Source organism: Calonectris borealis, chromosome 1, assembly GCF_964195595.1.
Source record: "Calonectris borealis chromosome 1, bCalBor7.hap1.2, whole genome shotgun sequence".
Classification (NCBI taxonomy): Eukaryota; Metazoa; Chordata; class Aves; order Procellariiformes; family Procellariidae; genus Calonectris; species Calonectris borealis.
This window is the reverse complement of record NC_134312.1, coordinates 50,534,578-50,551,170: the sequence shown is the minus strand read 5'-3', so window position 1 is coordinate 50,551,170 and position 16,593 is coordinate 50,534,578. Positions and strand designations below refer to the sequence as shown.

The 16,593-nt window shown below is 38.8% G+C and overlaps 1 protein-coding gene across 2 annotated transcripts in view; it reads left to right on the top strand.

Annotated features, from left to right (window-relative positions):
• EEA1 (early endosome antigen 1) overlaps positions 1 to 16,593 on the top strand; it is a 73,851-nt gene that overhangs the window by 43,978 nt on the left and 13,280 nt on the right. For both annotated transcript variants that reach the window (XM_075151055.1, XM_075151046.1), the window contains 10 exons: positions 4,284 to 4,433; positions 5,439 to 5,558; positions 5,789 to 5,992; positions 6,595 to 6,795; positions 8,213 to 8,326; positions 9,480 to 9,635; positions 11,595 to 11,734; positions 12,341 to 12,671; positions 14,147 to 14,248; positions 15,688 to 15,882. In XM_075151055.1, the coding sequence (XP_075007156.1) occupies positions 4,284 to 4,433; positions 5,439 to 5,558; positions 5,789 to 5,992; positions 6,595 to 6,795; positions 8,213 to 8,326; positions 9,480 to 9,635; positions 11,595 to 11,734; positions 12,341 to 12,671; positions 14,147 to 14,248; positions 15,688 to 15,882 (1,713 nt within the window). The remainder of the gene's footprint in view (positions 1 to 4,283; positions 4,434 to 5,438; positions 5,559 to 5,788; positions 5,993 to 6,594; positions 6,796 to 8,212; positions 8,327 to 9,479; positions 9,636 to 11,594; positions 11,735 to 12,340; positions 12,672 to 14,146; positions 14,249 to 15,687; positions 15,883 to 16,593) is intronic.

The following is a 16,593-nucleotide window of genomic DNA, read 5'->3' as shown; positions in this document are numbered from 1 at the left end:
CAAAGAGGAAGTCAGGCAAAAACGCCAGGAGGCCTGCATGGGTGAACAAGGAGCTCCTGGACAAACTCAAACACAAAAAGGAAGCCTACAGAGGGTGGAAGCAAGGACAGGTAACCTGGGAGGAATACAGAGGAATTGTCCAAGCAGCCAGGGATCAGGTTAGGAAAGCTAAAGCCCCGATAGAATTAAATCTGGCCAGGGATGTCAAGGGCAACAAGAAAAGCTTCTATAGGTATGTCGGGGATAAAAGGAAGACTAGGGAAAATGTGGGCCCCCTCCGGAACAAAACGGGAGACCTGGTTACCCGGGATACGGAGAAGGTGGAGGTACTCAATGACTTTTTTGCCTCGGTCTTCACTGGCAAGTGCTCAAGTCTCACTGCCCAAGCCGCAGAAGGCAAAGGCAGGGACTGGGAGAATGAAGAGCTGCCCACTGTAGGAGAAGATCAGGTTCGAGACCATCTAAGGAACCTGAAGGTGCACAAGTCCGTGGGATCCATCCGTGGCTCCTGAGGGAACTGGCAGATGAAGTTGCTAAGCCACTATCCATCATATTTGAGAAGCCGTGGCGGTCTGGTGAAGTTCTCACTGACTGGAAAAGGGGAAACATAAGCCCTATTTTTAAAAAGGGAAAAAAAGAAGACCTGGCCAGTCAGGAAGGCCAGTCAGTCTCACTTCTGTGCCTGGGAAAATCATGGAACAGATCCTCCTGGAAGCTCTGCTAAGGCACATGGACGACATGCAGGTGATTTGAGACAGCCAGCATGGCTTCACCAAGGGCAAGTCCTGCCTGACCAACCTAGTGGCCTTCTATGATGGAGTGACTACATCAGTGGACATGGGAAGGGCTACAGATGTCGTCTCTCTGGACCTCTGTAAGGCCTTTGATACGATCCCCCACAACATCCTTCTCTCTGAACTGGAGACGTATGGATTTGATGGGTGGACTGTCCAGTGGGTGAGGAATTGATTGGATGGTCACATCCAGAGGGTAGTGGTCAACGGCTCAATGTCCAGATGGAGATCGATGATGACTGGTGTCCTTCAGGGGTCCATATAGGCACGAGTACTGTTTAATATCTTCATCAGTGACATAGACAGTGGGATCAAGTGCACCCTCAGCAGGTCCATATAGGCACCAGTACTGTTTAATATCTTCATCAGTGACATAGACAGTGGGATCAAGTGCACCCTCAACACCAAGCTGAGTGGTGCGGTTGACACGCCCGAGGGATGGGATGCCATCCAGAGGGACCTGGACAAGCTCGAGAAGTGGGCCCGTGTGAACCTCATGAGGTTCAACAAGGCCAAGTGCAAGGTCCTGCACCTGGGTCGGGGCAACCCCCAGTATCAATACAGGCTGGGGAATGAAGGGATTGACAGCAGCCCTGCTGAGAAGGACTTGGGGGTACTGGTGGACGAAAAGCTGGACATGATCTGACAATGTGTGCTCGCAGCCCAGAAGGCCAACCGTGTCCTGGGCTGCATCAAAAGAAGCGTGGCCAGCAGGTCGAGGGAGGTGATTCCGCCCCTCTACTACTCTGGTGAGACCCCACCTGGAGTACTGCATCCAGCTCTGGAGCCCTCAGCACAAGACAGACGTGGACCTGTTGGAGCGGGTCCAGAGGAGGGCCACAAAAATGATCAGGGGGATGGAACGCCTCTCCTATGAAGAAAGGCTGAGGGAGCTGAGGGGTTGTTCAGCCTGGAGAAGAGCAGGCTTCGGGGAGACCTTATTGCAGCCTTTCAGTACTTAAAGGGGCTTATAAGAAAGATGACGGCAAACTTTTTAGCAGCCTGTTGCGACAGGACAAGGGAGAATGGTTTTCAACTAAAAGAGGGTAGATTTAGACTAGATATAAGGAAGAAATTTTTTGCAATGAGGGTGGTGAAACACTGGAACAGGTTGCCCAGGGAGGTGGTAGATGCCCCATCCCTGGAAACATTCAAGGTCAGGTTGGACGGGGCTCTGAGCAACCTGATCTATCTGAAGATGTCCCTGCCCACGCCAAGGGGGTTGGACTAGATGACCTTTAAAGGTCCCTTCCAATCCAAACTATTCTATGATTTTATGATTCTATAATACTTTAATGGAATTATCTTTTTATGCATGTAGCCCAATAGCTTATGTTGACACAATGAATGCTGCTTATGAAGGTATATGTATAGCTGTTTAGTGAAACCACATTTTCAAGGAATCCTTGCCATCTTCTCAAAATTCCTTTGAACAAATGCTTGTCTGGTTAAGTTTTGTGTATTTTAGAATTTGGGTGATATGAAGGAAGTGATCTTCACAATGGAAGTGAACTTCAATGATAATGTCGGTTCCAGCACAGCAATAGGAAGACAGTAACACAAGAAAATATGGACTCCTTCAGTCTTGAAGAAATGTTAATTGCTAATAAATGCTGCTGTTGTTGGTAAAATTTGAATCTATTTGATCGTATCTTTGAAAGTCTAAGTATTTTCTCATGATTTTTGTATTCTGTAACATAGACTAATCCTGGATTTTATGGTTCTGTTTACTTAAAGTCAATCTTAAAGTCCTTCAAAAATACTTAACTGTGCCTGTAACTTTTGTGAAATGTTGTTTGCTGATTTCCCCCTTTCCAAATATTATCTCCCAGTACCAACATAGCCATAAATAGTTATTATAGTTATCTTGTTGCACCCTTTCTTCATTAGATTTTTTGTTCCAGCTTTTGTTCATATTTTTAGTGAGTAGGAAGTATTAATAATTTAGTGATTCCTGCGGAAAAAGACAAATGTTCCTGATTACTGGAGGAGAGAGGTCTCTTTGCTCACCCTGTCCTCCCTCTTCTCCTACCTCTCTCTTAAATGTGTAGTCGTAGTTAGCAATCAGCATCTTGGCCCCATACTGAACAGCTTTTCATTCACAGTTTTTGTGGTTGTGCACATATAAACAAATAATTTAGCTTGGTTTCCTAAGAAAATAAGGCATAGACACATTTGTTTCCCTGTCTCCATTCCCTGTACCTCTTGCATTGTTTGATAACTTCAGCCAAATTTTGACAGATGGCCCAAAGGTCTTCAGCGTTAGGTTCTTCGGTGTTAAATTCTTGTGGAAACAGGCAGCTGGGTAAAGGAGAGAGACTTACGTTCATGCCTCACCCCCTCAATGCCTGCGGGGAAGATTTAATGTTATCAAAACCACTGTTCCTTTTTCTGTCCCGCGAGGCTGCCAGCTGGTCAACAAGTGGCAGCTTGCAGTGAGCAGCAAGATTGTGCTGCCTTTTGCCTAGATATTAGTAGGGATTTGAGGAAAGCATGAGAAAGGTTTAGGGATATTGAAGGGAGAACTTGGACTTAAAAGGTGAATGGTTCAAGAGTCTTGGACATAAATTCGTAGGTAAGTAGAGAAGTTCGTAGGGAAATTCTTCATTCATCTGATACCTGTAGAAAGTTCTTACTGTGCTGCAAGGCCCATTCTCTGCTTTTGCATTGAGTTGAAAGTTCATTTGTGTATCCGTGAGTGTGTTCATGTAGAAGTAGGCAGGAGGTAACCCAGGGCCTATAGTGACAGTTTCAAGCAAAAGAAAAGCTGATTTTATGGAGAGAGAGCTTTTTATAACAGTGAATTGTAAAAGGCTATCCTTGCACTTTGAAGATGGTGCAGTACTGCTTTTGATGACGGGAAAAATTACAAGGCAGGCTTATGGCCAGCTGGAAGAGCACATCCCCCTACTTACTCTCTGCTGCTGGGAGGTGCTGGAGTAAAGCTACCAAAATTACTGTGTCCCCTGCATTGAAGGTTCATGTATCTCTCCTCTGCAGAGAATGAATGCCATTGATGTAGCCAGATCAAGCTAAAAATCACACTCTTGCTAGTCTAGCAATACAGAACAGTATATTGTGGGAGCAGGTAAAGGGATGGTGCTTCAGCCGCTGGATCTGCAGGAGTGAGGTGCGCGCTGTGTGAGATTGCTCTAAGCATCACTGTTTTACATGATAATCCTTACGTTTTTGAAGGATTGCCCTCTTTGTGTTTCTGTTAAATCTCTATAACTCATATTGAAGGGCTTCTGTAGATAAATGAGGATGTTTCTGGGTCCCTCCAACCTACTTTTTTGAATATTTGTTCATGCTTGTGCAGTTGATGCTGTTCCGGGGTGTATGATGTGCATACCTGACTTCAGGAGCTCATGTAGTTGTTTCAGTCTGGGTTATGAAAAATTCTGGTAAACACTGCCCAAAGTGATTCTAAAATACAGCGCTGTTGGCTAAAGAACGGCTGAAAAAATGGATTTTTTTTTTTTTTTGCAGTTGCACAGTAAACTTCTAGAAACAGAGCGCCAGCTAGGGGAAGCGCACGGGCGGCTCAAGGAACAGAGGCAGCTGTCGAGTGAGAAACTGATGGACAAAGAGCAGCAGGTGGCTGATCTGCAATTAAAACTTTCTCGTGCTGAAGAGCAGGTAGGGGCTTTTATGGAGTGTCTAGTTTGCTCTGGTTCTGACAGTAGCCTGAATACACTTGTTGTGATGTTGCGGTTTGTAAAGTTTGTCCTTATGGGAATTTCATTTGACTAACGCTGTTAAAGTCTTGCAGTAAAATTGTCAAAATCTGCCAAAATGCATTACGGGTTTTGTAAGGCTAAATGCTTATCAGATGCATGGGTGTTCATGGTGCTTTACAGATGAACAAAAGATGTGCTTTTTGCACTTAGGAGCTTTGTCTAAGTATCTTGCAAAAAAAAGACTTAGGTGCACATAAGCTCATACGGGTAAACTTTTGTGTGTAGATAAAGCCCTATATGAAGAAAAAGTGAACATGGCACAGCACGTCATTGATAGTTAATAACCTGCGTGGGGTGGATGGGCAGAAATCACTTGTTTTATTAATTTTTATTTGTTTTAATGAGCATCTTGTATATGTGGCTGATTTTCTGCTGCCTGTATGGGGATTGGCCAAATATCTGAGTGGTACGTTGCCAAAGCTTTAAAGCTTTTCTGTAGCTAATCTGCAAAGCCTTGACCAGTATAGAAGTGGAGAGATTGCTAAACTGAAGTTGCTACTAAAACTGCTAATAATAGTAATAATAATAATGATGTTGTTTTACAGGTATCTATATTATCAGTTATGTTACATCTTAACAACTGCTGGAAAAAACATACTAAAAATCTTTTATGTTTTAGATTTTTGAGAGCTAAAATATATATATGTCTGATAGTTGTTTTATAGTTCTCACTTGTGATATAGAATCTCACCTATTAATAGTAATGAATGCTTTGGTTAGATTTTGGTTCTTTGCCTAGCATCATACACTTTTATTTTTATACCAGTTTTCAAATATTCGTGTTTAGAGTAAAATCTTTTAGCATTAGAACGAACATTGAGCAGTATTGGCATACTGAATGGTGCTTGTTCACTCATTAGTCTGTTTTGTTTGTTTGTTTGGTTGGTTGGTTTGTTTGTTTCAGCTAAAGGAAAAAGCAGCAAATTCCACAGAATTGCAACATCAATTAGAGAAGGCAAAACAGCAGCACCAGGAACAGCAGACACTTCAGCAAAATACTACTGCAAAACTACGAGAAGCCCAGGTAACATAGTTATGTATCCTCATGTGAAAGTGTATTTCAGGATTTGATTAGTTTAAATATGTTTTCTCTTTAAAAATGACCTGCATGACTTATACTAGTTTCAATAAATTAACTTCTAATTCTAGAACAGAATATACACAGAGTGTTTAATAAATTTATCCAACATTTAATGCATTAGGAATAACTTCTAAGGTCTCTATAATTAAGGAAGCTATTATGCGATTTTCTAGAATGATTTGGAGCAAGTACTACGACAAATTGGAGATAAGGACCAAAAAATCCAAAATCTCGAGGCTTTGCTTCAAAAAAGCAAAGAAAACATCTCTCTGCTAGAAAAGGAAAGAGAGGACTTATATGCAAAAATTCAAGCTGGTGAAGGAGAAACTGCAGTTCTTAACCAGCTACAAGAGAAAAACCATGCATTGCAAATACAGGTAAGAGCTCGGAGACTTGTTTCTTTTCTCTCATTCTCATTAGTGAATTGTGTTTCCTTTTTTTCTATCTCATCAGATATGACATTAATCTTTTGTGTACTTTTCTGTTTCTTTGGTACTTACTTTAAAGATCTTACTGTAAATTTCACAGGACTTGTGTTTTGGTGACTTCCTTGCTATCAGCATAGGGAAATGAATTCCTAGATGTTTCCTATGTACGTATGCTAGTAATATGTGCTTGCAAATAATTTTTGGGTACATATACATGTTTGTTTCTCTTATTTTAAAAAGAGGTTTAATTCCTGCTTTCAACACCAAAATTCAGTTTAGCCTGCATCTGTTGTCTCCTTAGTATTTTGGTTTTTTTACAGTAAGGCCAAATTGACAAATCCCTTTTGCTTCCATTTTTAACTGGTAACCTGTTTAAACTCTGGTATTGTGTACAATATAGCTTTACTGTAATAGTTCAGAAAAAGAAATGTGATAGTGTTGAGTCTCCAAAGCCATGACAAGACACGCTAAAATTCGAAAGATTTATGACTTCCTTGGACATGCTGTTCCAGCCTTCTCTTCTAATTATCTCCTTTTTTTTTTCACTGCAGGTGACTCAGCTGACAGAGAAGCTCAAGAATCAATCAGAAAGTCATAAACAAGCCCAAGAGAATTTGCACGAGCAAGTGCAGGAGCAAAAGGCACATCTAAGAGCTGCTCAAGACCGTGTGCTCTCCCTGGAAGCAAACATCACTGAACTAACCAGCCAGCTAAATGAAAGTAAAGAGAAAGTTTCACAACTTGATGTACAGGTAATGGAACTCTATACTGTCTAGTGATGGTAAACCGTGCTTGTGATTTCTGTATTCTCTCCAGAGAACATACAAAGCAATTTGGGAAAAATTGCATGTTTCTAACAACAGACGAATGAAGTAGAATAGGGCAGATAAAATTGAAGAGAATGTAAGTGGATTCAGAATAGCAATAGATGGCAAGTGTTGGTTTTTTTTTGTTGTTGTTTTTGTCTATATTGTTTTTGCTTTTTTTTTTTCTTTTAAATTAAAAAAACCCCAAAGTTCATGACTGAGTTGGGAAAATCTGTCCTCAAGCATCTCTTGTTGTGTTTGTAATGATTAGTCACCCAAACCCCTGCTCTTACCAGTCCTGGATTCTTTGCACCAGAGTGAAAGTCTGTCCAGTCACTGAGATCTTGCTGTTGCCTAGAAATTTCCTGTGCTGGTGACTTTTGTCAAAAACGAAAAAAAGCTGTGGGCCACCTTGTTGTCAATTTAATTTACTAAATAAGGAAATTCCACAGTGTGGACTCAACCAGGACTCTCCTACTATTAAGTGCTGTTAAGCTAAAAGCTGCTAATTATGTTCAGCTATCCCAAAGAATAAATAACTTTTGATCAGAAGTTCTTGCATCAGTACACTTGGAGCAGCTAGCACTGTTGTTGTTGGATTAATACACTGTGGTGTCTTTCGAATTAGTGTTACTCAGTTTCCAAACAGGTCTGGGAATTTCTGATGTAGCTTTGTGATGTTTTTACTGGGCTTCGCTACACTATCTATCTGAGCTGTTTTTTCACCAAGACATTAGAACTGAATAATCTATGGACTGTTGCAACTGCTTTTTAAGGCAATGTGAGCTTCCTTACAGTCTTCAGAGAAGTAACATTTCTATTAGGGAGAAAAACAGTAAACCACAATAGCAGGTGACCCTGAATATTGCCTCTCTGCACCAACACCATTCATACCCACCTTCTAAATTTTGATTGCTGGGTGTTTTGGAAGGAAGGGAGGTTACCCCCTAGCAGGCAGATAGGAGCAGAGAAAGACAGTATGCATGTGGAAGCATATTTTTGTTGTTTCTTATTCTTTTTACTTTTAAAAATTTTGGAGGCCCTTAAATGTCCATGTAGTCTGAGGTTATCAAGGTATGCATGGGTGTGAATGCAGTAAATCTATCCCATTGTTCCTTATTTGTAAGTAAAAATATTTTCCTAGAACAGAAGATGAGTGGGACTGGTGGGTTTTTTTTGTTTCTGTTTTTTAGCTCAAAGTAAGAACTAACTGTGGCTTAAAATCCTGATATTTTTCTAAACCTTGAAAATCTTTCTTCCTTTTTTTTTTTTTTACACTAGGACATGAAAACTACTGAGTTTAAAAAATTAAAATGAACTACGGTAAAATAGATGTTTTAGAGAAATACAACTTGTCTTTCAGGTAAAAGCAAAGACTGAATTGCTACTTTCAGCAGAAGCATCAAAAGCTGCTCAAAGAGCGGATCTTCAGAATCATCTGGACACTGCCCAGCATGCACTGCAAGATAAGCAACAGGTTCTAAACAACATATAAAGTTTCTATGTTACCTAAAAAACTGCTTAAAAACCTAAGAATAGTCTGTTTACAAACTAAACAAACATGTCAATATGCATTTAGAAATCATCATTTAGGGTATTTTAATCATGTGATATGTATTCAGTTCTTTTTGCTGTGATCTGGACCAGATATATTTTGCAGTGTAAAGATTTTACTTAGGAATCCGCTCCTTGCTGTAGGATTATGGTTCAGAATCTAAGCTGTCCTACTGGGGTATAATTCAATTCTCACCTGTATGTTATGAAGAAAAGATGTAGAATGCACTGGATACAAGTGAAAACTAACTCTTATTGCAGGTTCAGATAAATTCAGAATCAGATGCCTGTATTCAGAAATAATTATTGGTGTGCCAACTGACACAAAAAACCAAAAGACTGTTGTTAAAATTGCATGTTTTAATGTGTGTTAATCCTCGTGAAGCATTCCACCGGCTGCTGAACCAAATATTTGCATTGTTAGAATCAGTGCTGCTGTGGTCTTCATGGAAACATCCAGCAGATGCTAACATAGCACCATTTTTTAGGGTGGGAATGTAATTAATTGCTATGAACAGAAGACCTCTTTTTGCAACTATTAAATAATTAATTAATAATTAAATAAATCAGCTTGGTTGGAGAGCAATGAGCTCTGATGTAGCTGTCATCATAGCAGTTACTAGGTGAATGTGTTCATGTCTCTTGCGGAAATTTCGTTGTTTTTTGTTGAACCAAATGGTTTGAAATCATCTCTGGTATATGGAGAACTGACTGTTTCCATGGTATTGGCTTTCCTCTTCGGTGGTGCTTGGTTTAATGAAGACAGCAAAAATTTTCTCTAAGGTTTTGTAGTGTTACTTTCTAGTTACTGTTCTACTAACTGCAGGATCTAGTGTGTTTATTACCTACAATTCCTCTTCCATTTATAACTTAAAACACCTTTGTTAAGATTTAGCCCACAGCCTGTAAAGTTTGAGAGGAATATTGAGGTTTTAAAAGAAATTTCGTCAGTTTAACAGAAACATTATTTTCCTTTTTAATTTGAACACATTAGATCATTTAAAGCGTATGTGACATCAATAATTTTTGGAAGTTATTTAAAAACTAACAACCCTCGTATTTTTATTTTACCTCAGGAGTTAAATAAGGTCAGCGTTCAGTTGGATCAGGTTACAGCTAAGCTGAATGACAAGCAGGAATACTGTGCTCAGCTGGAAGCCAATCTTAAAGAGTACAAAGAGAAACATCTTTATTTAGAACAGAAAACTGAAGAGCTAGAGGGACAGCTTAAGGTTTGTATTGAACACAGTATCTGAGCTTACAGAAACTGATGTTCTCAGCTGTTTGGCAGTATGTGATAAAAGCTGTGCTCAAATTATGGGGGAAGTATTATATCAATACCACTTTTGTAGGTTTCCTTTTTCACTAGTGTTTCCTGATCCACCCTTTAATCCTATTCTCCTCTTCTTCCATGCTAGCATATCACATTAAGAAGATAGGCTTAGGACATTGTTACTGTACTGTCAGTTTCCTGTACATGTGCTTCTACCAACCTCTGTGCTATCTGAAAGTGTTGTGAGAGGGAACATGAATACTTCCCGAAATCAGAGTCTTCAAGTTCAACCTTACACGCTTTACAAGTGGTAGCAGGGAATATGTGTTAGATTGGTTAGCCCAAGTTAACACTACTTGTCTGGTTTAATTTATTTCTAAAGCCTTTCTAGTAGGCTTCTACAGAAGCTTTTTATCAAGATTTTTTTATCAATGTTTTTCCTCTAACTTGATCTTGAGTTTTGCATTCTATTTCTGGAATCAGTTTTTCTCTTAAAGTACACATAATTCTGACAGAAGGTTTGTAAAACCTTTTGGTGTTTTGGGATACTAATATTTTCACTTAAGGATATGAATTAGTCCTAATGCTTGAGAGCTTTTAAATTTGGGCTTTAACCTTTGTTCAATATTTGTTAAACATTCTTGGTGGTCAAAATTCATAATACATAAAACCATATGATACAGGGATCTTAGGAGCAATGCAGAATTGGTTTTGCAATGTTGTCTGTCTGTTTTGAGGGAGGTAGCAGTCTTTATGCTCAAGACTGAGAGGGGTGTTTTTCCTAGCTGATGTGCTCTGTAGAAGAGAAGACAGGTTGTTTTCCCTGTATGAAATTTTAAATTCAATGCTATTAAAAAATAAAGCAGTCATACTTTTGCATTATTAGCGTGATTATTTTGTGCTTCCATCTCTGTTCTCTTGCATACTGTTTTTTTTCTGCCCGCTTTCATTTGTGTTTTTATTTTTCATCCTTTTGCTAAAGTTTCACAAGTAACCAACAGACACAAATGCTTGGGAGGAATACAGTGCTTGCTTGCACAAGATTTTACAAGGTTCCTGGTAGCTGAAGTGTGAAACTGAGCAGGGTTATTGATGCTGTCAACAGGAATGCAATTCTGTGTAAAATCTTGGTGTCATCACCATTCTTTGGGATTATTCCAGTTGAATGCATGGTATTTAAAAAAAAAAATTAAAAAAAAAAGAAAACAAAAAGCCCCTAGGAATTTTCTCAGAGAAACTTGGCCATTTTGTTTTATGGCCACTGCGTGAAAGCAGAAGTGCCTGTAAAACAGCCAGTATGTTGAAGAGTCTAAGCAGTGCCCGCTCGCTGAAGACTCCTGTGTTCTTTATACTCCATGTAAATGAACAAGTACCTTTGGAAAAAATCCCTAAGAAAAACCTCTTCCAGGCGAGCATAGGATTTCTTCACAGCTGTAGTTCATGTCTCTGTTTTTGTTATAAAGAACAGCAGAGTTCTTGGGATTTGTAAATCAACAGTCATTTGAAACTGGTGAAACTGCTCAGTGGTGGCTGAGAACCCAGCCCCAAAGCTGAGCACTGTGTATGGCCTTTTTTTTGTATAGGTGTTTTGGATAGGCTCTTTAAAGATTTCTGCTTTTTATCTATTATTTTGCAGTAAAATGGCTTCTTGGCCTTTAATTTAAAGATGATTTCAGAATGTTTTACCAAAATAGTTCAGTTCTGGAGGAGCAAGAGATTTGCAGGAACTAAACAATGAAAGATAAATAGCAAACTGATGAAATAGGTAGATGATGTGTGAGAATTGTGGCTGCTTTCTACAGTAAAGACTTTCTTCAGTAAATGCTACTCACAGACTAGGTGACTTTGGCTTTTTATTGCTATTTTTATTTTGTTGGTTGTGTTCTGATGGCTCTAACTTTTTATTTTTCTATCTCAGAAACTTGAAGCTGACACTCTTGATGCTAAAGCAAGCAAAGAACAAGCTCTTCAGGAGTTACAGCAGCAGCGACAGCAATCTACAGAATTAGACCTCCGAACAGCAGAACTGAGTAAACAACTTGAAGCAGCAAAAGAAGCGTATGCATTTCCTGTGTTATAGTACTTTTCAAAGTCAGACATAAAACTACAGTGGTTTGGACTAGAGTTGAAATTTTGTTCTTCTCTCCTGTGATTTCTTAAAATCATAAATAAGTGATATGTTCCCTCTGCTACGAGAACTGAGTTTTATCCCACCTGTTTTCTTTCACTCTGTATGCCATGCAGACTCCATCTGCCATGTTGTCTGGTGTGAATCACTGACTGCTGTGATTCAGTACGCTTTTTCAGTTTACTCACTGTGCTTGTTGTCAGCTAAATATCTGAACAGTTTGATGTAGTGAGGTCCATCTTTAAATATCCATAGCTCTGTAACTTTTTTCAAAGACTAATTTGCAATTTATGCATAAGCAGCAAAAGGGTAGTTTCTGTTCATTATAGTTGAGGAAGAAAAATCCGTCTCAAAATAGTTGTTAGAGTTGCTGGTATATCTTCATTGGAGAGACAAAATGCCCATGCTCTGGATGAAAAAGGTATGCTTTGAAGTAGTTCTACAGTTAACATATTAAATAATAGAGACATTTAATGATACAAAAGAATATTTTATTATTTTATAATAATAAAATATTATTCTTTTTGTATTTGCAGGATGTCTAATGCTAAATTGGATTTGCAGAAGAAATCTGAGGCCCTTGAACAAGCGAAACAGCAAATTTCAAAGCAGGAGGAGGAAAAGGCCAGCCTCAAACAAAACCTTGAGAAATCAAATCAAGATACAAGTAAACAACTCAAGGAATTAGATTGTAAAATGCAAGCAGCAACATCAGAGCTGCAACAAGTGAAATTAGAGAAGGATACTCTGTTAAAAGACCTTACAGCTACCAAAGACAAGCTCTCAAAAAGTTCTGAATCCTTCAAAAAAAGAAAGGAGGAATTAGAAAAAGAAATACAAAAAGGAAAAGCAGCTGTGGCAGAAATGGTTAGTAGTTTCTTTCATTAGACATTAAGTCTGGTGTATTTACAGTCTGATAAAATGACTTTGATTTCTGTCTGAAAACAGTATACGTACAATGACAATGCATGGAAATAGTTGCCTTAAGGAAAAACAAATTGTGATTTTTAGTAGTTCAGAGACGTGTCCTACCTTAAATTTTTGTCGGGATGTTTACAGTAGTAAAAATCAGTCATATCACACAACAGGATCCCCTTTTCTTGCTGCATGCCTTTAATATGGTGAAGAAACTAAATGGAGACAAGTGGTGAAACAGTTTGCTGGGAAATGTCCCCCTTTTTAAAAATACATCAGCCTTATTATAACAAAGTTATAAACCCTTTGCTAAAGTGTCACCATATTGAAGAAGACGTTATTTTTCTGAGGCCATTTTAGTTTTCTTTCTGGAGTCTTTGTATATAGAACCTTCCTGTGCACTTGTCTGGACACGCTGGAAGGCTGCGTACTGCAGGCAGAGTAACATCGTCTGTCATTTGGGGAGATGCCTAGCTTAAGGTATTATCAGAGTACTAGAACTATTTGAGTTTCAGAAAGGTCTCACAAGGGGCGATTTAACAAGTGCTTGATCACCAGAGCAACCTATTACGGTAAAGAAAGTGAACCCTCACTAGCCTTAAAATACACCTTTTTCTTTCCTCTTTTGCTTTGTTGGTAATATGAATGAGCACTATATGAATACACGTTTTACAGATTTTCTTATACAGTTGTTCTGACACCACTGCCTCAGACATGGTCGGGGTGTCGTTCTCATTCTCTTCTCATCTTATATGTCACCATTTTCCAGAACCCATTCAGAGCTGCTTTTATTCTGATCTAAAAAAAATTCTGCTCCTAGTTAAAAATATCATTTTTTCTTTTACTCTTTCATTTTTTTAAGATAAGCCTTTTTGTTTGCTTTACTTAGTTACTGCTGTTTAAATATTTGTTTCTCCTAAAAACTTGAAGGATTTTCTCCCCAGTTTAGAGTTAAAGATAGGAGTCCAGATTCTGCTTTTAATTGTGTAGTCATTTGGAGGCTCGCCACTATCTTAAGTCTTAAGTGCATAGTATTTGGGCTTAAAATGTAGTTGTATTTGCATACAAATGTACTTGCTTGTGAGTTTTGGAACATTAAGAAATTTTGGATCCTGAGGAGAGCAATGAGCCTACTGCTTCCCACAAGAAGAAGGGCTGCCACAATCGGGGAGACTATCCCTAATCAGAAAAACTCTCTGGCACATGGCTGCATTTGTTAGTACAGGATATCAGCTGTGTTCAGCTTAGATTTACCACTATTAAAGTTTTGAGAAATTCTGAGCTGAAAATATGTCTGCAGCTGAGGAGGAAAGTTTTTTCACTGAAAAGGAAAGCATTATTTTTCAAGTCTTTGTAGATCCTGCAAAAATACCTTGTACCCGGTCTTAGAAGCTCACAGGAATATTTCCTTGTCTTATGTTTTTTAGGAAAAATCTTGCCAAGAAGTAAAACACCAGCTCCAGGTACAAACAGAGTCTGTAGCTAAAGAGAGGAATGAATTGAAAAACTCACTGGAAAAAAAGGAGGGGGTAAGCTGTCCGCTTAGTTTCAAAAATCTAGAAACCAATAATAATGAATGTTTAAAAGATTCGTTTTCAGTTTCACATGCTGGGACTGATGAGAGATAAAGAGGTTGCAGTTCTCAAATTGTAACTTACCTGGGGCACTGAAATAAGGTGATACTAAACATTTCCTAGATGTTAATATGAAGCTTTAAAATACAGGTTTTACTCCTACCTTTCTGTGCCCCACATACCCTAGTGGGGGATTTTAGCCCTTCACGTTTTTCATTAGTGAAACAGCTACTTGGTATTACCATGTCCTCATTTTTTTTCATACTTCCATACAATAGAAGTTGTTATCTCATATCCTTAGATCTGTTTGAGTCTCAGGCCTAATCAGTATGTTCTCTGTGTGGTTGACAGGACATTTTCAGATATCCTTGAAGGATTTAGTTGCTTTTGCAAACTTGTGTAAGTCGCTTGCCTGTGACTGCATAAGGACCAGATGTACTTCTTTTTCAAAGATGAGCATTCAGACTGCAAAATCATGTAGTCCAGCTGGCACTGAAGTCCAAATCCGCTTTCATGGATTTCTTTACCCAAGCTGTCCCTGTTCCCTAAAGGAATCAGAAAAAATATGATCAGTGGACACAGTTTGATGGACTGTGATGGACTCTTACTGCCTGAAAGAGGGTTTGTGGATGTGCAGGTGTGATGGTAATTGCTCTGTGACTACTGCTGCTACTCTCCTGGCTCCTCTGTCGTTCAGCAAAAGCACTATGGTGCTCTGTGGCAAGTGAAGGAGGATGAGTTTGGTATCTGCTGCAGTTGGCACCAGGAGAGCTCAGACCACTGCTGGCTTGAGAAAAATTGCCTGCTGTTAATTTTGAATGGTGAAAAAAGACTGCAGTTGCTCTAAGGGTAGGAAATTGGGAATAACAGATGATTTTAATGTGTTATGGTAGCTCTTAAAATCTACTTGCCAGTGTTCGACCACCTAGCTCTGAAGCAGAAGGTAGCAGCAGCGGCACTGTGGGATGGTCTGGTTCTGTGTACAAGAAATAGCATTAGCATACTTGGAAACTGTTTCCTGCAAATAATCTGCAGCTCTTTGTAAAATGAGAGTGGGCATACAGGATCACAGGAAAGGTATAGCTTATCTGGTCTCTGGCAGAGGAAAGTAGCAGATGCCTAGAGAAAAGTAGAGTAGGGCAAGCCTTTCAGATTCTTACAGTCAGGAGATTCTCCCCAACTTCTAGCAGTCTTTTGGGAGCTGATTTCCTGAAACTGTATCTTCAGCTTTAACAGCTTTTACCAGTTTTTCATCTGTGAAATTGTCTGTTTGCTTTTTGAACTATGTAATTTGTCATCCACACAGTTCAACAGGCAGTTTCACATACAACAGCATGTACAAATAGTGATTTAAATTAAAATTATATACAGTTATTTAATATTTTTGAATATAGATTTCTAAGCAGTTGTCGATAGAACTTGATTCAGCACGAGCGCAAGTACTGGAAATTCAGGGTCTTCTGAAGGAGAAAGAAAAAAGCGAGCAACATCTCCAGGGAAAGCTGAGAGAGTTAAAGGAATCTTTTGAGCAGAAGAAAAAACATAGTGAGACACTGCAAGCTGAATTAAAAACTGCCCTTTTAGAAAAGGTAAGACTGGCCTCTCTTATTCCTTTAAGAAAATTAATGTAAATTTCTCTGATAAATGCTGTAGCTTTTATGTCAATATCTTTGTGATAAACAGCTGTTTGCTGTAGTCTTGTGGGAAATGATAAGATCAGGGTGTGGAAACAAGGTCTTCAGATGCTGTAGGAGATAGAAACAACAGCATCAACAACAATAATAAAATAGAAAGAACCAGTGCTATGAATATGAATTCTGTAGGAACTGAGTTTCAATAAAGTGATAAAAATGGCTAGATTGAATGTGTTTATTTTGCTTCAGAAGGCAAGAGCTGCCATTTTCTTGTGAAGCAGTAGAATTTTGTGGAAGTAGTTTAGACAAACTCTGCAGTGTTTCGGAATGTCCATGGCTGTTTTAAACCAAGTCTTCTCTTATTATACCAAAAGAATTTTTCTGAGTGACAGTATGAAACTCATAAACCATAATGGAAAAAGTTCAAATGTCTTACAACATCAGGGAATGTTGTGTTGTGTGCCATGCACTGTTAAATGTTGCTCCAGCTTTGGCTGCCCTATGCTACATGATCATATTTGTGCTTTAGTCAGTCTGTGGAAACTTTAGGACTTGGAAACATAATTTAGATTTTTAATGTTTGGTCTTAATGTGTTTCACTTAGTCTTTTGACATGAATTGAATTTTGTTGTTAAATTAGTTAGAAAATATTACTGTAAAATCACA